Below are 21,913 nucleotides of genomic sequence, written 5' to 3' on the forward strand. Positions count from 1 at the left end.
TTCAAAGACACCCTATTCTTCACCTATCTTAGTTATATACAACAACAACAACAACAACAACAACAACCCAGTGAAATCCCACAACGTGGGGTCTGGGGAGGATAGAGTGTACGCAGACCTTACTCATACCAAGGTAGGACGGCTGTTTCCGAGAGCAAAATTTCAAACTTTCAAACTCCTCCTCTACAAAGAACAAGGTCCCTTTGCCTCCTCTGCAACCAACAAGCTCTCCTCGTCATCGCTGTCACTCTACACTCAAAAGACAAATCTTGTTCAACCACAACCTCAGCTCATCATTGCCGGACGTAAGCCTTTTTTTAGGACTTTAATAGTTTTGCAAACAAGAACACTGTAGAACTCATTGTGCTTTTATGAAAAATGAATAATCGAGTTGATGGGTTTGGATTTTTTTGTTAATGAAAGAAAATCGAGAAGGACTTACACATTTTTCAGGAATTTGTCTCAACTTTTTTTAAAGTTGTAACATTTTTTTGACCTTGTAGATAAAATATTTGGACAAATACCATATACTCAATCTTTTGTTGCTTTATCTACTAACCAATGCTCTGCCTGTCAATGCAAAAAAGGTCAGCATAAACATGAGAATTTTATTGAGCGTGTTACATAATTGACAAATACTATTAAGAAATTGACACATAATAGGGGTGTCATTCCACCAAAGAACAATGCTCATCCTTTGAAGAAGAAGTTTAGGAGTTTGAAAATAATAATTTGCAGAACACTATCGAAAAACAAAAAAATGATCATTATCAACTCCTGTTGCTCCACTATCTATTATACCTTTGACAGATTTTGGCTCAATCTCAATAACCAAAGAGAAGGTCACTTTGGATGTTTTGAAAAATTATCCATTTGAAGGTTATCCCATTACCGGTTAGGGTCCAACTCAACTAATGGAACCATTCTCGGAATGGATATGAGAGGGCCTTCATAAGCGATATGCACAAATGTAACACCCCTCAAAAATTTTCCCTAAGATTCGGACCTTTCTTGTACACGGGTAGGGTCAACCGTATTAATTTCGAGGTATGTGCTTGAGTTAAGACGAGTCCCTGAGAAATTGAAGAGTGTTGGAGGTGATGTGGGGTCACAGAGGACCCCTAGGACCAAGCTAAGTCCAAAAGATTCATCGTGGTTAAGTTTTAGGATGAGTTCGTGTATAGGGTCAACTTCTAATGACCCTATCTTTTGAAAGACGACAATCTGGGTGGCCCATGACCTACCAAATTAAAGGTCGTCGAGTCTTCTTTCCAACGCCACCAAGAATGTAATTTTTGGAGTTCGTAGTCAAAAGATATGGCGATCCTAAGATGAACGAGCACAACAGAGATTTTCAGGCCTGGGGTTTAACTACTGGAAATCTGGGCTTGGCGCCATAGTGGCGCGATGCGCCACTATCGAGCCAGGAACATGCCTTAGTAGTTTGGCCCCTGGTGCGATGCGCCGCTAAAAGTTGTGCAGGGTTTTTCAGGCCAATTTTCCAGAACCCAGAAATTTTGGCCTTGGCGCTGAAAAGGGCGCGATGCACCACTATCGCACCAGAAACATGCCTCAGTAGTTTGGTCTCTAGCGCGGCGTGCCACTACGAGGTGTGCAGGTTTTAGGCATAATCAGTCTGGCACTGCAAGGACGCGATGCGCCACTATCACGCCAGGTGTATTTTTAGCCTATTTTTAGAACTTTTAAGGAGGGGTAATTTGGGAACTTACCCAAATTATATATGTATCACCCTAGACCATTCTGCGATCATATTATTGCAACCCCTCTCTCTCTAAAAATACCCCTAAGAGCTTCTCTCTCTCTCTCTTCTTCTTCTCCTCCATTTCCAACAAGAAGAGTTCCAAGAGCTTCAAGATTTGAGTCCTCCATTGAAGACCCAACCACAAGGTTTTCTTCAAGTCTTCACTAAGGTATGTAAGGCTAACCTAAAATATGGATTGAGTTCTTCCATATGCCCATAGATGTGTTGGATAGGAGTTGTGAAAGAGTTGAACCTTCTAAGAAGGTTTTCTTGAAAGTTTTCCTACACTATAGAATGTTTTTAGATACTATTGGTTGATTGATGTTTTTAATGATTTGAGTTACTAAATAGTTATCTTTCATATTATTGATTATAAATGTATCTTTGTATATAGATGTTGACGATATTCTTGAGTTGAGTTTTGTTGAGAGTATGGATTCATGTTTCATTCACATGAACCAAGGATGAGATTTCTTTGGTCATAATTTGTCTTGAGTTGAGGTGGATGGTTTTGTGTATATATGTATTAATTGGAATGAAAAGAATGAATTGAATAGTTAAGAATGTTCCTTTATTTCTATAATTTGAACATAGGACTAAAATAAAGATTTGCAGAGTAGATGTTTGATAATGATGTGATGATAATAGTTGACAATGATGTGATGATAATATTTGATGGTGATGTGAATGATGATGTTTTGATGATGGTGTGAGTGGTGATGAGAACAGTGATTATTTAATATGTGTAGAATAATTGATGAAGAGGTATGTTGATGAGGATGTTATGTGATGAAGTGAATTAGAGTCTAATGTGATTATGTGATATATGAATTGCATAAATTGAGTTGATTGGAGTCTTATGAATATTTTGGAAAAACAAATGATCTTTTGAGGAGGAGTTTTAACTAAATTATTTGTGAACCTTTTTGCATAAACTATTTATACACTATTTTGAGTCTAAAGAATTATTAGTTTCATCTCTAATTTAGAAAGGAGTTTAAGTGTGAGTTGAGTACGAGGAGCCTTTAAATGAGTTGAGTATTTTTACATTAAAGTATCTATTTTGAGTTTGAGTTGAGGAGTTGAAATTATATTTTAATGTACATAATATTTTCTGCATTCATTGAGTTGAGATTGTATAAATCTTTAAAGAGAAGAGTTTGATGATTTGAGATGAATCGATTTGAAAGAAGGTCCAATGAGGCTTAATTGAGTTGAAATGAGAATAGAGTTGATGAGGTGGCAATGTTCCATATGAAACTAGCCGTGAGGGCTTGTTTGAGATGATTAGAGGAGTTTTATGAGCATAGAGTCATGGGAGGAGTATCAAGCACCGAGGCAGGTGAGAGTACAGTCCATACTCAAACCCCTGAAACTACGCCGCCAACGTAGGTAGGGATGGAACTGTTAAAGTCGGATGCTTCCCATGGGATCGAACCGTTAAAGTCGGATGTTTTCCATTTTTATTGTCATGAAATTATAGGACTTGACTAATCGATGGTATCCATGATTAGGGATGGGCGTGGCAACGACGTCTGATTGTTGTACTATCACTGGCTCATAAGTGATGGTTATCGGATAAGAGAAACTCCCATTTAGGTCTTGATAGTGCTCTGAGTCAGTTGAGTTGAGTGAGTTGCTATATGCTTATGAGTTAGTCCTGTCTAAACTATTTCTTGTTAGACTTAGGACACTTGAGTGAGTTCTTACATATTTATTGAGTTGAGTCCTTCTAGTTGAATTATAAAATATTGCATAATTTGATTTGCATATTTACTGAGTTGAGTCCTTTGAGCTGATTGTTGAGTTGAGTGTATATAATCGGATTGTACATGATTGAAAGGGATCGAATTGTAAATGATTTGATTGGACTGTATTATACATAATTGGATTGTATTGTATGGTATATGATTGATCTCTGTCTAAATCATATCCTTACTTTAGATTTACGACGCTTTATTTGAGTCCCTCTTATCTTCCTGAGTTGAGATATTTGAACCAATATTACTCTTCCTTGAGGTATGTTTCATTCTGCCATTTTACATACTAGTACATTCCACGTACTGGCGTCCATTTGGACCTGCATCCTTTCATGATGCAGAGACAGATTTAAGAGATCGTCAATAGGAGCATCATTGGGGATCTATTTGCACTCAGCGTATTGGTGAGTCCTCCCCTACATTCGGAGGACACTGTCTGTGTATTCTTGCATCGAGTTAGCCCTTTTCATTTTGATTTGAGGTAGACATGAACATATCATTGGCACCAATTGGATAGTAGTGATAGAGGCTTCATAGACTAGATAGTGATGCGTTGATTGAGTATTCCTTTTCTTAAATTATTCTTGTCGAACTATTTATAATGACAAATATTAAAGTCCATTTGTTGGCTCATGGCCTTTATTCTTTGAGTTAGACTGATGTTTGAGTTGCCCACCGAATATTCTCTTTATTCTTTTATCTTCCGCTGACTGAATGAATGAACAGATATGTGATCAGGCTATGTGGTTCGCTTGGAAGCCAGAAATGGTTTCTGAGTGCCGGTTACATCTAGGGTACCCTCCCGGGGTATGACAAACATGGTATCAAAGCACAGAGTTCAAGTGTCCTAGGGAGTCTATAAAGCCGTGTCTAGTAGAGTCTTGCTTATGGGTGTGTTGTGCACCACACTTATAATCAAGAGGCTATAGGACATTAAGAATTTGTTTCCCTTCTTTCATATTCTCAGTTCGTGCGATAGAGTTTAACTCTATGAATGTTCCCTTCTAATTCATGCGTTGCTCAAATCCATTTGACTACCCCTCATACTCAAGGTAGTTGAAATGGTAGATATGAGATTCTTATTGATGAGTTAGGATAAAGTCTTGAGGAAGGGAAGAGACAGCACAAGGCTTGAGAGAAGCCGATTACTATGCTTAACTCTATTGATCTGGAAGATTGTACTCTTATTCGTATGAATTGTGCGTTGAGTCAGAGCGAGATGTATCCTAGAATCTTATTCCTACATCTTGATTCAAATATTATCTTCAAGGGGGAAGTTGTGTATCTAAGTGATAAGTGTCACCATCCGATGGAGTGTAATCTGAGGCATGGAGAGCTATGGTTGATAGGATGATTGTAGAGTTAGAAAGACGGAGTTAGAGGAGTAGAACTGAAGTAGTAAGAATGGTGGTTGATTGAGGCCTATAACTAGAGTGGAGTATCTATAGGGTGAGTAATGAGGTGTAATAAATGATTGTGATAGTTCTAGTTTTAAGATTTTATTTAGTAGGCTTGACATGACGTATGCGAGAGATTAAGATATTAACTTGCGAGGAGTGTATGTTATGAATGGAGGGGTTATGTGACCCTAAGATATAAATAGCGAATTGAGTCTATGTCATATGGTAAGAAGAGGCTTAAGAGGTGTATGTGAAACAGTATAGAGCTATATGAGGTTCTAAATTATGAGTTGCTCTAAGTGATTAGTTAGTATTCTTTAGTTGATGCCTTTAAGCTAAGGGGGAAATGATAGGGTAATGAGCCAAAGTAAGTCTTGAGCTTCCGATAGTGATGAGTTGGCCAAGATGATAGTAGACGGAGTTGAACAAGAGTAGATGAGGGAGAGTGAGTGCTTCCCGATTGTGATAGTTGTGTTGTGCTTGTCTAGTTGAGGATAAATATGTGGAGGAGGAGTGAGATGAGACCTTGTGATGAGCAATAGATAGGTAAGAGTATGTTAGTGTGTCTCCGGGAAAGAGCTTATACAATAATGGAGATAGAAGGGTTAAAGTAAGCTCGAGAATTCTTAGATGTGAGTGAGGTAGTTAGAGTGATAAGCTTGAGTATATGGTTGTCACTGTGAGAGTGATGGTAGTAGACTAATGACTGCATCTGGGGAAAGGATTGGAGGTACGTGAAGGGTGTTATGAGGCTTGGAAAGGAGAAGAAGTTCGAACACTGATATATTGACCTCATGAAATGGTGAAGAGGATTGGAAATGTCGCTTGTGAATTGGAATTCGACAATTAGATATGTAGATGTTTGAATGATTCGGTTGATAGAGTTTCGATGTTCTATTCGTAACAAATGATGAGAATGACGAAGGTGATGTCCCTAATCCTGAGTTGAAATGATTTGTCTATTCTTGAGTTTGAATAGCCAAGTGTCTAAATTGCTCGATTGGTTGATTCGATTGAGCGTTAATTTTTTTATTCGTGCCTAGAGTCCACCATTGGTTTACTCATCATTCGAGGACGAATGATCCCAAGTGGGAGATAATGTAACACCCCTCAAAATATTTCCCTAAGATTAGGACCTTTCTTGTACATGGGTAGGGTCAACCGTATTTATTTCGAGGTATATGCTTGAGTTAAGATGAGTCCCTGAGAAATTGAAGAGTGTTGGAGGTGATGTGGGGTCACAGAGGACCCCTAGGACCAAGCTAAGTCCAAAATATTCATCGTGGTTACGTTTTAGGATGAGTTCGTGTATAGGGTCGACTTCTAATGACCCTATCTTTTGAAAGACGACAATCTGGGTGGCCCATGACCTACCAAATTAAAGGTCATCGAGTCTTCTTTCCAATGCCACCAAGAATGTAATTTTTGGAGTTTGGAGTCGAAATATATGGCGATCCTAAGATGAACGAGCACAACAAAGATTTTCAGGCCTGGGGTTCAACTACTGGAAATCTTGGCTTGGCGCCATAGTGGCGCGATGCGCCACTATCGCGCCAGGAACATGCCTTAGTAGTTTGGCCCCTGGCGCGATGCGCCGCTAAAAGTTGTGCAGGGTTTTTTAGCCAATTTTCCAGAACCTAGAAAGTTTGGCCTTGGCGCTGTAAGGGCGCGACGTGCCACTATCGCGCCAGAAACATGCCTCAGTAGTTTGGTCTCTAGCGCGGCGCACCACTACGAGGTGTGCAGGTTTTAGGCGTAATCAGCCTGGCGCTGCAAGGGCGCGATGCGCCAGTATCGCGCCAGGTGCATTTTTAGCCTATTTTCAGAACTTTTGAGGAGGGGTAATTTGGGAACTTAGCCAAATTATATATGTATCACCCTAGACGATTTTGGGATCATATTATTGCAGCCCCTCTCTCTCTAAAAAAAACCCTAGGAGCTTTTCTCTCTCTTCTTCTTCTTCTCCATTTCCAACAAGAAGAGTTCCAAGAGCTTCAAGATTTGAGTCCTCCATTGAAGACCCAACCACAAGGTTTTCTTCAAGTCTTCACTAAGGTATGTAAGGCTAACCTAAAATATGGATTGAGTTCTTCCATATGCCCATAGATGTGTTGGATAGGAGTTGTGAAAGAGTTGAACCTTCTAAGAAGGTTTTCTTGAAAGTTTTCCTACACTATAGAATGTTTTTAGATACTATTGGTTGATTGATGTTTTTAATGATTTGAGTTACTAAATAGTTATCTTTTATATTATTGATTATAAATTTATCTTTGAATATAGATGTTGACGATATTCTTGAGTTGAGTTTTGTTGAGAGTATGGATTCATGTTTCATTCACATGAACCCAAGATGAGATTTCTTTGGTCATAATTTGTCTTGAGTTGAGGTGGATGGTTTTGTGTATATATGTATTGATTGGAATGAAAAAAATGAATTAGATAGTTAAGAATGTTCCTTTATTTCTATAATTTGAACATAGGACTAAAATAAAGATTTGCGGAATAAATGTTTGATAATGATGTGATGATAATAGTTGACAATGATGTGATGATAATATTTGATGGTGACGTGAATGACGATGTTTTGATGATAGTGTGAGTGGTGATGTGAATAGTGATTATTTAATATGTGTAGAATAATTGATGAAGAGGTATGTTGATGAGGATGTTATGTGATGAGTGAATTGGAGTCTAATGTGATTATGTGATATGTGAATTGCATAAATTGAGTTGATTGGAGTCTTATGAATATTTTGGAAAAACAAATGATCTTTTGAGGAGGAGTTTTAAATAAATTATTTGTGAACCTTTTTGCATAAACTATTTATACACTATTTTGAGTCTAAAGAATTATTAATTTCATCTCTAATTTAGAAAGGAGTTTAAGTGTGAGTTGAGTACGAGGTGACTAGATTAGATATGGTCGGATTAGAGTAGATGAATTATGATTGGATTGAATAGAATGGTATGTGACTAGATTGGATTTGATTATTGAGTTGATTGTTGAGTTGAGTGTATATAATTGGATTGTACATGATTGAAAGGGATCGAATTGTAAATGATTTGATTAGACTGTATTATACATAATTAGATTGGATTGTATGGTATGTGATTGATCTCTGTCTAAATCGTATCCTTACTTTAGATTTACGACGCTTTATTTGAGTCCCTCTTGTCTTCCTGAGTTGGGATATTTGAACCAATGTTACTCTTCCATGAGGTATGTTTCATTCTGCCATTTTACATACCAGTACATTCCACGTACTGACGTCCATTTGGACCTGCATCGTTTCATGATGCAGAGACAGGTTTAAGAGATCGTCAATAGGAGCATCATTGGGGATCTATTTGCACTCAGCATATTGATGAGTCCTCCCCTATATTCGGAGGACACCGTCTGTGTATTCTTACATCGAGTTATCTCTTTTCATTTTGATTTGAGGTAGACATGAACATGTCATTGGCACCAATTGGATAGTAGTGATAGAAGCTTCATAGACTAGATAGTGATGCGTTGATTGAGTATTCCTTTTCTTAAATTATTCTGGTCAAACTATTTATAATGACAAATATTAGAGTCCATTTGTTGTCCCATGGCATTTATTCTTTGAGTTAGACTGATGTTTGAGTTGCCCACCAAATATTCTCTTTATTCTTTTATCTTCCGCTGACTGAATGAATGAACAGATGTGTGATCAGGCTATGTGGTTCGCTTGGAAGCCAGAAATGGTTTCTGAGTGCCGATTACGTCTAGGGTACCCTCCCAGGGCGTGACAAACATGGTATCAGAGCACAGAGTTCAAGTGTCCTAGAGAGTCTATAAAGCCGTGTCTAGTAGAGTCTTGCTTATGGGTGTGTTGTGCACCACACTTATAATTAGGAGGCTATAGGACATTAAGAATTTGTTTCCCTTCTTTCATATTCTGAGTTCATGGGATAGAGTTTAACTCTATGAATGTACCCTTCTAGTTCGTGCGTTGCTCAAATCCATTTGACTACCCCTCATACTCAAGGTAGTTGAAACGGTAGATATGAGATTCTTGTTGATGAGTTAGGATAAAGTCTTGAGGAAGGGAAGAGACGGCACAAGGCTTGAGAGGAGCCGATTACTGTGCTTAACTCTATTGATCTGGAAGTTTATACTCTCATTCGTATGGATTGTGCGTTGAGTTAGAGCAAGATGTATCCTAGAATCCTATTTCTACATCTTGATTTGAATGTTATCTTCGAGGGGGAAGTTGTGTATCTAAGTGATAAGTGTCACCATCCGATGGAGTTTAATCCAAGGCTTGGAGAGCTATGGTTTATAGGATGATTGTAGAGTTAGAAAGAGGGAGTTAGAGGAGTAGAACTGAAGTAGTAAGAATGGTGGTTGATTGAGGCCTACAACTAGAGTGGAGTATCTATAGGGTGAGTAATGAGGTGTAATAAATGATTGTGATAGTTCTAGTTTTAAGATTTTATTTAGTAGGCTTGACATGACGTATGCGAGAGATTAAGATATTAACTTGCGAGGAGTGTGTGTTATGAATAAAGGGGTTATGTGACCCTCAGATGTAAAATGCGAATTGAGTCTATGTCATATGGTAAGAAGAGGCTTAAGAGGTGTATGTGAAACAGTATAGAGTTATATGATGTTCTAAATTGTGAGTTGCTCTAAGTGATTAGTTAGTATTCTTTAGTTGATGCCTTTAAGCTAAGGGGGAGATGATAGGGTAATGAGCCAAAGTAAGTCTTGAGCTTCCGATAGTGATGAGTTGGCCAAGATGATAGTAGACGGAGTTGAACAAGAGTAGATGAGGGAGAGTGAGTACTTCCCGATTGTGATAGTTGTGTTGTGCTCGTCTAGTTGAGGATAAATATGTGGAGGAGGAGTGAGATGAGACCTTGTGATGAGCAATAGATAGGTAAGAGTATGTTAGTGTGTCTCCGGGAAAGAGCTTATACAATAATAGAGATAGAAGGGCTAAAGTAAGCTCGAGAATTCTTAGATGTAAGTGAGGTAGTTAGAGTGATAAGCTTGAGTATATGGTTGTCACTGTGAGAGTGATGGTAGTAGACTAATGACTGCATCTGGGGAAAGGATTGGAGGTACGTGAAGGGTGTTATGAGGCTTGGAAAGGAGAGGAAGTTCGAACACCGATATATTGACCTCATGAAATGGTGAAGAGGATTGGAAATGTCGCTCGTAAATTAGAATTTGACAGTTGGATATGTAGATGTTTGAATGATTCGGTTGATGGAGTTTCGATGTTCTATTCGTAACAAATGATGAGAATGATGAAGGCGATGTCCCTAATCCTGAGTTGAACTGATTTGTCTATGCTTGAGTTTGATTAGCCAAGTGTCTAAATTGCTCGATTGGTTGATTTGATTAAGCTTTGATTTTTTTATTCGTGCCTAGAGTCCACCATTGGTTTACTCATCATTCGAGGATGAATGATCCCAAGAGAGAGATAATGTAATACCCCTCAAAAGTTTTCCCTAAGATTAGGACTTTTCTTGTACACGGGTAGGGTCAACTGTATTTAATTCGAGGTATGTGCTTGAGTTAAGACGAGTCCCTGAGAAATTGAAGAGTGTTGGAGGTGATGTGGGGTCACAAAGGACCCCTAGGACCAAGCTAAGTCCAAAATATTCATCGTGGTTACGTTTTAGGATGAGTTCGTGTATAGGGTCGACTTCTAATGACCCTATCTTTTGAAAGATGAAAATCTGGGTGGCCCACGACCTACCAAATTAAAGGTCATCTAGTCTTCTTTCCAACGCCACCAAGAATGTAATTTTTGGAGTTTGGAGTCGAAAGATATAGAGATCCTAAGATGAACGAGCACAACAAAGATTTTCAGGCCTGGGGTTCAACTACTGGAAATCTGGGCTTGGCGCCGTAGTGGCGCGATGCGCCACTATCGCGCCAGGAACATGCCTTAGTAGTTTGGCCCCTGGCGCGATGCGCCGCTAAAAGTTATGCAGGGTTTTTCACGCGAATTTTCCAGAACCCAGAAATTTTGGCCTTGGCGCTGTAAGGGCGCGATGCGCCACTATCGCGCCAGAAACATGCCTCAATAGTTTGGTCTCTGGCGCGGCGCACCACTACGAGGTGTGCAGGTTTTAGGCGTAATCAGCCTGGCGCTGCAAGGGTGCGATGCGCCAGTATCGCACCAGGTGCATTTTTAGCCTATTTTCAGAACTTTTGAGGAGGGGTAATTTGGGAACTTACCCAAATTATATATGTATCACCCTAGACGATTTTGGGATCATATTATTGCAGCCCCTCTCTCTCTAAAAAAAACCCTAGGAGCTTTTCTCTCTCTTCTTCTTCTTCTCCATTTCCAACAAGAAGAGTTCCAAGAGCTTCAAGATTTGAGTCCTCCATTGAAGACCCAACCACAAGGTTTTCTTCAAGTCTTCACTAAGGTATGTAAGGCTAACCTAAAATATGGATTGAGTTCTTCCATATGCCCATAGATGTGTTGGATAGGAGTTGTGAAAGAGTTGAACCTTCTAAGAAGGTTTTCTTGAAAGTTTTCCTACACTATAGAATGTTTTTAGATACTATTGGTTGATTGATGTTTTTAATGATTTGAGTTACTAAATAGTTATCTTTTATATTATTGATTATAAATTTATCTTTGAATATAGATGTTGACGATATTCTTGAGTTGAGTTTTGTTGAGAGTATGGATTCATGTTTCATTCACATGAACCCAAGATGAGATTTCTTTGGTCATAATTTGTCTTGAGTTGAGGTGGATGGTTTTGTGTATATATGTATTGATTGGAATGAAAAAAATGAATTAGATAGTTAAGAATGTTCCTTTATTTCTATAATTTGAACATAGGACTAAAATAAAGATTTGCGGAATAAATGTTTGATAATGATGTGATGATAATAGTTGACAATGATGTGATGATAATATTTGATGGTGACGTGAATGACGATGTTTTGATGATAGTGTGAGTGGTGATGTGAATAGTGATTATTTAATATGTGTAGAATAATTGATGAAGAGGTATGTTGATGAGGATGTTATGTGATGAGTGAATTGGAGTCTAATGTGATTATGTGATATGTGAATTGCATAAATTGAGTTGATTGGAGTCTTATGAATATTTTGGAAAAACAAATGATCTTTTGAGGAGGAGTTTTAAATAAATTATTTGTGAACCTTTTTGCATAAACTATTTATACACTATTTTGAGTCTAAAGAATTATTAATTTCATCTCTAATTTAGAAAGGAGTTTAAGTGTGAGTTGAGTACGAGGTGACTAGATTAGATATGGTCGGATTAGAGTAGATGAATTATGATTGGATTGAATAGAATGGTATGTGACTAGATTGGATTTGATTATTGAGTTGATTGTTGAGTTGAGTGTATATAATTGGATTGTACATGATTGAAAGGGATCGAATTGTAAATGATTTGATTAGACTGTATTATACATAATTAGATTGGATTGTATGGTATGTGATTGATCTCTGTCTAAATCGTATCCTTACTTTAGATTTACGACGCTTTATTTGAGTCCCTCTTGTCTTCCTGAGTTGGGATATTTGAACCAATGTTACTCTTCCATGAGGTATGTTTCATTCTGCCATTTTACATACCAGTACATTCCACGTACTGACGTCCATTTGGACCTGCATCGTTTCATGATGCAGAGACAGGTTTAAGAGATCGTCAATAGGAGCATCATTGGGGATCTATTTGCACTCAGCATATTGATGAGTCCTCCCCTATATTCGGAGGACACCGTCTGTGTATTCTTACATCGAGTTATCTCTTTTCATTTTGATTTGAGGTAGACATGAACATGTCATTGGCACCAATTGGATAGTAGTGATAGAAGCTTCATAGACTAGATAGTGATGCGTTGATTGAGTATTCCTTTTCTTAAATTATTCTGGTCAAACTATTTATAATGACAAATATTAGAGTCCATTTGTTGTCCCATGGCATTTATTCTTTGAGTTAGACTGATGTTTGAGTTGCCCACCAAATATTCTCTTTATTCTTTTATCTTCCGCTGACTGAATGAATGAACAGATGTGTGATCAGGCTATGTGGTTCGCTTGGAAGCCAGAAATGGTTTCTGAGTGCCGATTACGTCTAGGGTACCCTCCCAGGGCGTGACAAACATGGTATCAGAGCACAGAGTTCAAGTGTCCTAGAGAGTCTATAAAGCCGTGTCTAGTAGAGTCTTGCTTATGGGTGTGTTGTGCACCACACTTATAATTAGGAGGCTATAGGACATTAAGAATTTGTTTCCCTTCTTTCATATTCTGAGTTCATGGGATAGAGTTTAACTCTATGAATGTACCCTTCTAGTTCGTGCGTTGCTCAAATCCATTTGACTACCCCTCATACTCAAGGTAGTTGAAACGGTAGATATGAGATTCTTGTTGATGAGTTAGGATAAAGTCTTGAGGAAGGGAAGAGACGGCACAAGGCTTGAGAGGAGCCGATTACTGTGCTTAACTCTATTGATCTGGAAGTTTATACTCTCATTCGTATGGATTGTGCGTTGAGTTAGAGCAAGATGTATCCTAGAATCCTATTTCTACATCTTGATTTGAATGTTATCTTCGAGGGGGAAGTTGTGTATCTAAGTGATAAGTGTCACCATCCGATGGAGTTTAATCCAAGGCTTGGAGAGCTATGGTTTATAGGATGATTGTAGAGTTAGAAAGAGGGAGTTAGAGGAGTAGAACTGAAGTAGTAAGAATGGTGGTTGATTGAGGCCTACAACTAGAGTGGAGTATCTATAGGGTGAGTAATGAGGTGTAATAAATGATTGTGATAGTTCTAGTTTTAAGATTTTATTTAGTAGGCTTGACATGACGTATGCGAGAGATTAAGATATTAACTTGCGAGGAGTGTGTGTTATGAATAAAGGGGTTATGTGACCCTCAGATGTAAAATGCGAATTGAGTCTATGTCATATGGTAAGAAGAGGCTTAAGAGGTGTATGTGAAACAGTATAGAGTTATATGATGTTCTAAATTGTGAGTTGCTCTAAGTGATTAGTTAGTATTCTTTAGTTGATGCCTTTAAGCTAAGGGGGAGATGATAGGGTAATGAGCCAAAGTAAGTCTTGAGCTTCCGATAGTGATGAGTTGGCCAAGATGATAGTAGACGGAGTTGAACAAGAGTAGATGAGGGAGAGTGAGTACTTCCCGATTGTGATAGTTGTGTTGTGCTCGTCTAGTTGAGGATAAATATGTGGAGGAGGAGTGAGATGAGACCTTGTGATGAGCAATAGATAGGTAAGAGTATGTTAGTGTGTCTCCGGGAAAGAGCTTATACAATAATAGAGATAGAAGGGCTAAAGTAAGCTCGAGAATTCTTAGATGTAAGTGAGGTAGTTAGAGTGATAAGCTTGAGTATATGGTTGTCACTGTGAGAGTGATGGTAGTAGACTAATGACTGCATCTGGGGAAAGGATTGGAGGTACGTGAAGGGTGTTATGAGGCTTGGAAAGGAGAGGAAGTTCGAACACCGATATATTGACCTCATGAAATGGTGAAGAGGATTGGAAATGTCGCTCGTAAATTAGAATTTGACAGTTGGATATGTAGATGTTTGAATGATTCGGTTGATGGAGTTTCGATGTTCTATTCGTAACAAATGATGAGAATGATGAAGGCGATGTCCCTAATCCTGAGTTGAACTGATTTGTCTATGCTTGAGTTTGATTAGCCAAGTGTCTAAATTGCTCGATTGGTTGATTTGATTAAGCTTTGATTTTTTTATTCGTGCCTAGAGTCCACCATTGGTTTACTCATCATTCGAGGATGAATGATCCCAAGAGAGAGATAATGTAATACCCCTCAAAAGTTTTCCCTAAGATTAGGACTTTTCTTGTACACGGGTAGGGTCAACTGTATTTAATTCGAGGTATGTGCTTGAGTTAAGACGAGTCCCTGAGAAATTGAAGAGTGTTGGAGGTGATGTGGGGTCACAAAGGACCCCTAGGACCAAGCTAAGTCCAAAATATTCATCGTGGTTACGTTTTAGGATGAGTTCGTGTATAGGGTCGACTTCTAATGACCCTATCTTTTGAAAGATGAAAATCTGGGTGGCCCACGACCTACCAAATTAAAGGTCATCTAGTCTTCTTTCCAACGCCACCAAGAATGTAATTTTTGGAGTTTGGAGTCGAAAGATATAGAGATCCTAAGATGAACGAGCACAACAAAGATTTTCAGGCCTGGGGTTCAACTACTGGAAATCTGGGCTTGGCGCCGTAGTGGCGCGATGCGCCACTATCGCGCCAGGAACATGCCTTAGTAGTTTGGCCCCTGGCGCGATGCGCCGCTAAAAGTTATGCAGGGTTTTTCACGCGAATTTTCCAGAACCCAGAAATTTTGGCCTTGGCGCTGTAAGGGCGCGATGCGCCACTATCGCGCCAGAAACATGCCTCAATAGTTTGGTCTCTGGCGCGGCGCACCACTACGAGGTGTGCAGGTTTTAGGCGTAATCAGCCTGGCGCTGCAAGGGTGCGATGCGCCAGTATCGCACCAGGTGCATTTTTAGCCTATTTTCAGAACTTTTGAGGAGGGGTAATTTGGGAACTTACCCAAATTATATATGTATCACCCTAGACGATTTTGGGATCATATTATTGCAGCCCCTCTCTCTCTAAAAAAAACCCCTAGGAGCTTCTCTCTTCTTCTTCTTCTTCTCCATTTCCAACAAGAAGAGTTCCAAGAGCTTCAAGATTTGAGTCTTCCATTGAAGACCCAACCACAAGGTTTTCTTCAAGTCTTCACTAAGGTATGTAAGGCTAACCTAAAATATGGATTGAGTTCTTCCATATGCCCATAGATGTGTTGGATAGGAGTTGTGAAAGAGTTGAACCTTCTAAGAAGGTTTTCTTGAAAGTTTTCCTACACTATAGAATGTTTTTAGATACTATTGGTTGATTGATGTTTTTAATGATTTGAGTTACTAAATAGTTATCTTTCATATTATTGATTATAAATGTATCTTTGTATATAGATGTTGACGATATTCTTGAGTTGAGTTTTGTTGAGAGTATGGATTCATGTTTCATTCACATGAACCAAGGATGAGATTTCTTTGGTCATAATTTGTCTTGAGTTGAGGTGGATGGTTTTGTGTATATATGTATTAATTGGAAATAAAAGAATGAATTGAATAGTTAAGAATGTTCCTTTATTTCTATAATTTGAACATAGGACTAAAATAAAGATTTGCAGAGTAGATGTTTGATAATGATGTGATGATAATAGTTGACAATGATGTGATGATAATATTTGATGGTGATGTGAATGATGATGTTTTGATGATGGTGTGAGTGGTGATTAGAATAGTGATTATTTAATATGTGTAGAATAATTGATGAAGAGGTATGTTGATGAGGATGTTATGTGATGAGTGAATTAGAGTCTAATGTGATTATGTGATTATGTGATATATGAATTGCATAAATTGAGTTGATTGGAGTCTTATAAATATTTTGGAAAAACAAATGATCTTTTGAGGAGGAGTTTTAACTAAATTATTTGTGAACCTTTTTGCATAAACTATTTATACACTATTTTGAGTCTAAAGAATTATTAGTTTCATCTCTAATTTAGAAAGGAGTTTAAGTGTGAGTTGAGTACGAGGAGCCTTTAAATGAGTTGAGTATTTTTACATTAAAGTATCTATTTTGAGTTTGAGTTGAGGAGTTGAAATTATATTTTAATGTACATAATATTTTCTGCATTCATTGAGTTGAGATTGTATAAATCTTTAAAGAGAAGAGTTTGATGATTTGAGATGAGTCGATTTGAAAGAAGGTCCAATGAGGCTTAATTGAGTTGAAATGAGAACAGAGTTGATGAGGTGGCAATGTTCCACATGAAACTAGCCGTGAGGGCTTGTTTGAGATGATTAGAGGAGTTTTATGATCATGGAGTCATGGGAGGAGTATCGAGCACCGAGGCGGGTGAGAGTACAGTCCATACTCAAACCCCCGAAACTATGCCGCCAACGTAGGTAGGGATGGAACCGTTAAAGTCGGATGCTTCCCGTGGAATCGAACCGTTAAAGTCGGATGTTTCCCATTTTTATTATCCTGAAATAATAGAACCTGACTAATCGATGGTATCCATGATTAGGGAGGTATGGACGGACGTGGCAATGACGTCTGATTGTTGTACTATCACTGGCTCATAAGTGATGGTTGTCGGATAAGAGAAACTCCCAATTAGGTCTTGATAGTGCTCTGAGTCAGTTAAGTTGAGTGAGTTTCTATATTCTTATGAGTTAGTCCTGTCTAAACTATTTCTTGTTAGACTTAGGACACTCGAGTGAGTTGTTACATATTTATTGAGTTGAGTCCTTCGAGTTGAATTGTAATATGTTGCATAATTTGATTTGCATATTTACTGAGTTGAGTCCTTTGAGCTGATTGTTGAGTTGAATGTGGAGTAGATTGTATACGGTCGGATTAGAGTAGATGAATTGTGATTGGATTGAATAGAATGGTATGTGACTAGATTGGATTTGATTATTGAGTTGATTGTTGAGTTGAGTGTATATAATCGGATTGTACATGATTGAAAGGGATCGGATTGTAAATGATTTGATTGGACTGTATTATACATAATTGGATTGTATTGTATGGTATATGATTGATCTCTGTCTAAATCATATCCTTACTTTAGATTTACGACGCTTTATTTGAGTCCCTCTTATCTTCCTGAGTTGAGATATTTGAACCAATGTTACTCTTCCTTGAGGTATGTTTCATTCTGCCATTTTACATACTAGTACATTCCATGTACTGACGTCCATTTGGACCTGCATCATTTCATGATGCATAGACAGGTTTAAGAGATCGTCAATAGGAGCATCATTGGGGATCTATTTGCACTCAGCGTATTGGTGAGTCCTCCCCTACATTCGGAGGACACCGTCTGTGTATTCTTGCATCGAGTTATCTCTTTTCATTTTGATTTGAGGTAGACATGAACATGTCATTGGCACCAATTGGATAGTAGTGATAAAGGCTTCATAGACTAGATAGTGATGCGTTGATTGAGTATTCCTTTTCTTAAATTATTCTGGTCAAACTAGTTATAATGACAAATATTAGAGTCCATTTGTTGGCCCATGGCCTTTATTCTTTGAGTTAGACTGATGTTTGAGTTGCCCACCGAATATTCTCTTTATTCTTTTATCTTCCGCTGACTGAATGAATGAACAGATGTGTGATCAGGCTATGTGGTTTGCTTGGAAGCCAGAAATGGTTTCTGAGTGCCGGTTACGTCTAGGGTACCCTCTCGGGGCGTGACAACAAAAGTAAGTCGGTCAACTATTTTTTATTTTTTTCTGACCACTAATTAATTATAGTTTACGTTTATTTAATTACAGAAATGCAAAGGATGAGTACTACATACATAATTGGTCGAGTTTGAGATTCAAACGGCTGGATTTTATCATTGCATGCCCCAATATGAAGGAATGGTTGCACATAATTTCCCAACCCAATAAGTGTTAGAATGATGAGGTACAACGGTCATAATCCGAGAGGGTACCCTAGGCGTGGCCGGCACTAGAAGACCATTTCTATTACCCAAGTGAACCACTTGATCCAATCACACATTCATTCATCATCATTCTATCAGCGGAAGACTTAACTCATCAAGAAAAATAACTCATAAGATAAGGCCAAAGGCCAACATTCTTTCTAATCAATCAAATCAACAAGGCCAGTATGGGTGAAACTAGCCAAAAGAAAAAACCAATCGACAACATTAACAATCTAGTCTATGAAGCCTCTATCAATTGTCTAAGTGGTACCAAGGATAGGTTCATAGCAACTTCCAATGAAATGAAGAAAACTAAACTCAAAGGCTAGAAAGATAAATGTGGTATCCTCCGGAAGAAGGGAGGACTCACCAAGCTGAATACAAATAGATCCTCAACGAAATGCCTGTTGATGATCTCTATAACCTGTCTCTACATCATGAAATAATGCAGGTCCAATTGGATGTCAGTACATAGAATGAACGAGTATGTAATATGAAAGAATAAAACATCCATAAAGTAGAATAACATCACCTCAAGTAACTCAATCAAGGGTAAAGAACTCAATCAAGATGTCACTCGTCTAAAGCAAGAGAAAGGTTTAGACAGAGACCAATCATATACAATCCAATCGAATATAATAAGAGTACTATAATGACCTATATAGGAGTTTCTCTTATCCGACAACCATCAATTATGAATCAGTGATAGTACAATAAGTTGACATAAATGCCATGTTTGTTCAATACATTGCTAGGGTAACAATGAATCAACCAATCATGGATCCAAAATAAATCGAATACTATCATGTCAGGATAATAAATTAGGAAACATCCAACTTAATAGTTCAATCCTCTCCTACATTTGGTGATGTAGTTATTGGATTCGAGTTATTTCTTACTCTTACCCAATTCACTGCTCGATACTCCTCCCAAGACTCAAAGCTCATAAGACAATAAATTCAATAAAACCAAATCAATAACTATCAAAGGACTCATATCAGTTCATCAATTCTACCAAATCAATTCTTTCAGTCAATCAATTTCCCAATCATCTATTTAAGAGAAATTGACAATCATTTATGACAATATTCAGTTGAGACCATTCACTTGGGTACAATTATGAAAATATGGAGGGACTATCAAGTTCGTCAACACTATCATCATGCTTACATCTCGATTACAATCATACATTCACCAATTCAAGGCTCTAGACTCAATCCTTAAGCATATACATGCAATATCCATCAATATGCTATTAGGGTTTATGAAACAATTAGTTCAAAACAATTTTTCAAGGAACTAATTCATAGAAAAACACGAATTCATCAATGATCTAAAAAATATGTAAATTTTAGGAAAGAAATTCTCAATAAACACAATAATGGAGATTCAATCCATTCACAATCATGGTCACATGAAGGAACAAAGTCCACGTTTTAGTTCAGCCTTACATACCTGGAGACTGGAAGAACAATCGAATATAGAAGACTTAACTTAAAGATCTTGAAACCTAACCCTCCTTCTCTTCTCTAATTCCTTCTATCAAATAATCTAAGTATTAAATAAAGCTTTTGGCATTTAGAATACTGATAAGGGACACAAAATAGTCCCATAATGTCAAGGCTTTGACTTGACAAGGGTGGTAAAGGATAAGAATGCCCTTTGTAAAAATAGTCATTGGACATCTACGGGTTAGTTCAATAACTCATAGAAACTTCTATCATCGTAGAAACCCACTCATAGACTTAGACTGAAAAAGGAAAGGGGTCTATGACTCTTAAACTACTCGAAGAGATGTAAACTTGACTCGTCCAATGGGTCATGAAAACTCTGAGAAAATTGGGTCTCTAAATCTTTTCTATGAGTTATTTCTATAACTCGTGGTCTAGTTGATGACTCATCAACTCCACTCATAGGAGTGACTTCAAATTCTGGATTTTGTCTAAGTGTCAAGGGGTTCTACGAATCCCTTTTATGACTTATAGAATCCCTTATGAATCATAAGGTCAGTCGAGGAAGGCTTCTCAGAATCCAAAAATTTTAGTAAGTGTTGGAGAGGTCTATGAGTCCTTCCTACAACTCGTAGAATGGTCTACGAATCATAAATAGCCGTCGTGGTCCATTGGTCAGTCCATTTCATTAATTTTTCTCATGGTCTCGAGTTTAGTTTTTGTCTAGGATAACACGGGGTGTTACAATATCTCCCCCTTGTGATTATTCATCCTCGAATGATGACCAAGCGAAGGGCTTACTCATGGCATGAATAAAATCAAGAACAAAACAATCAAACATTCGAACAATCTACTACTCAGACTCAAGAATGCTCGTCAAATAGTCAAACTTAGAATGAATTTCAAATCAAAGATAGGAAAATGAATATTACCATCAACATCATAATTAGGATAAACGAATAGATGGGGCTATCTAGATTTCATATCCTCTTCAGCTTCCCATGTAGCCTCTTCAACAAACTGATTCCGCCATAGAACTTTGACGGTTGCTACCTCCTTGGTTCTTAATTTACATACTTGCCGATCAAGGATCTGAACTAGGATCTCTTTATAACTTAAAATCTCTTTTACCCCAATGCCCTCAGTCAGGATAACAAATAAAGGATCTCCCAAATATTTCTTAAGCATAGAGATGTGAAATATGGCATGAATAGCTGTTAATTCTGATGGCAACTCCAATTCGTAAGCCATATTACCAAACCTTTTCATAATCTGATAAGGAAGAATGTCGTAGGGACTAATCTTCCCTTTTTTCCCAAATCTCATTACACCCTTCATGGATGAAACCTTCAAGTATACCTAATCATATGCTTTGAACTTTAAACCCCTCCTCCTAACATCGTTGTAGGATTTCTGGCAACTTTAAGTAGTCCTCAACCACTCTTGGATGATTTATACCTTCTCCATAGCTTGGTGAACCAAGTCTAGACCAATCAACTCAGTTTTGCCAACTTTGAACCAACTATTTAGCAATCTACATCTCCTCTCATACAGAGCTTTATAAAGAGCCATATGAATGTTCGACTGAAAGTTGTTATTGTATGCAAACTTAGTAAGTGGTAAATGATCATCCTAATTACCTTTGAAGTCGATGACATATTCTCTCAACCTATTCTCCAAAGTCTGTATCATACGCTTTGCCTGGCCGTCTGTCTGCCGATGTAAAGCAGTACTAAGTTTCACTCTTGAAACCAAACCTCTCTGGAATGACTTCCAAAACTGGGCAATGAACTGAGCTTTCCAATTTGAGATGATAGAAAAAGATACTCCATACAGTCTAACTATCTCTTGAAAATACAGCCTGGCATAATCCTCTACAGTGTCTATAGTCTTAACTGGCAAGAAATTGGCTAATTTGGTCATCCTATCCATAATCATCCAAATAGAGTCATTATGTCTGCGGGACCGCAATAGACCTGTAATGAAGTTCATA

The 21,913-nt window shown here is 37.9% G+C and overlaps 1 protein-coding gene across 1 annotated transcript; it reads right to left on the reverse strand.

Moving 5' to 3' along the window:
* Positions 1–183: 183 nt before the first annotated feature.
* LOC129884190 (uncharacterized) lies at positions 184–21,852 on the reverse strand. The gene is made up of 4 exons (XM_055958531.1): positions 21,561–21,852; positions 21,379–21,476; positions 20,998–21,192; positions 184–249 (listed from the first exon to the last, which is right to left on the reverse strand). Exons 1-4 carry the CDS (start codon positions 21,850–21,852, stop codon positions 184–186), a joined length of 651 nt encoding a protein of 216 aa, XP_055814506.1.
* Positions 21,853–21,913: the final 61 nt, after the last annotated feature.

The sequence above is a fragment of the Solanum dulcamara genome, chromosome 4 (assembly GCF_947179165.1).
Source record: "Solanum dulcamara chromosome 4, daSolDulc1.2, whole genome shotgun sequence".
Classification (NCBI taxonomy): Eukaryota; Viridiplantae; Streptophyta; class Magnoliopsida; order Solanales; family Solanaceae; genus Solanum; species Solanum dulcamara.

Bases quoted from the DNA above. Each gene is read 5' to 3' on its own strand.
- LOC129884190 (XM_055958531.1), bottom strand. From the start codon at position 21,852: ATGGATAGGATGACCAAATTAGCCAATTTCTTGCCAGTTAAGACTATA. The intron at 21,193-21,378 runs GTATAAATCATC...CTTCCTTATCAG, and splicing joins TTCACCAAGCTATGGAGAAG to ATTATGAAAAGGTTTGGTAA. The intron at 250-20,997 runs GTATGTAAATTA...TTTTGAGTGTAG, and splicing joins TTCAGATCCTTGATCGGCAA to AGTGACAGCGATGACGAGGA.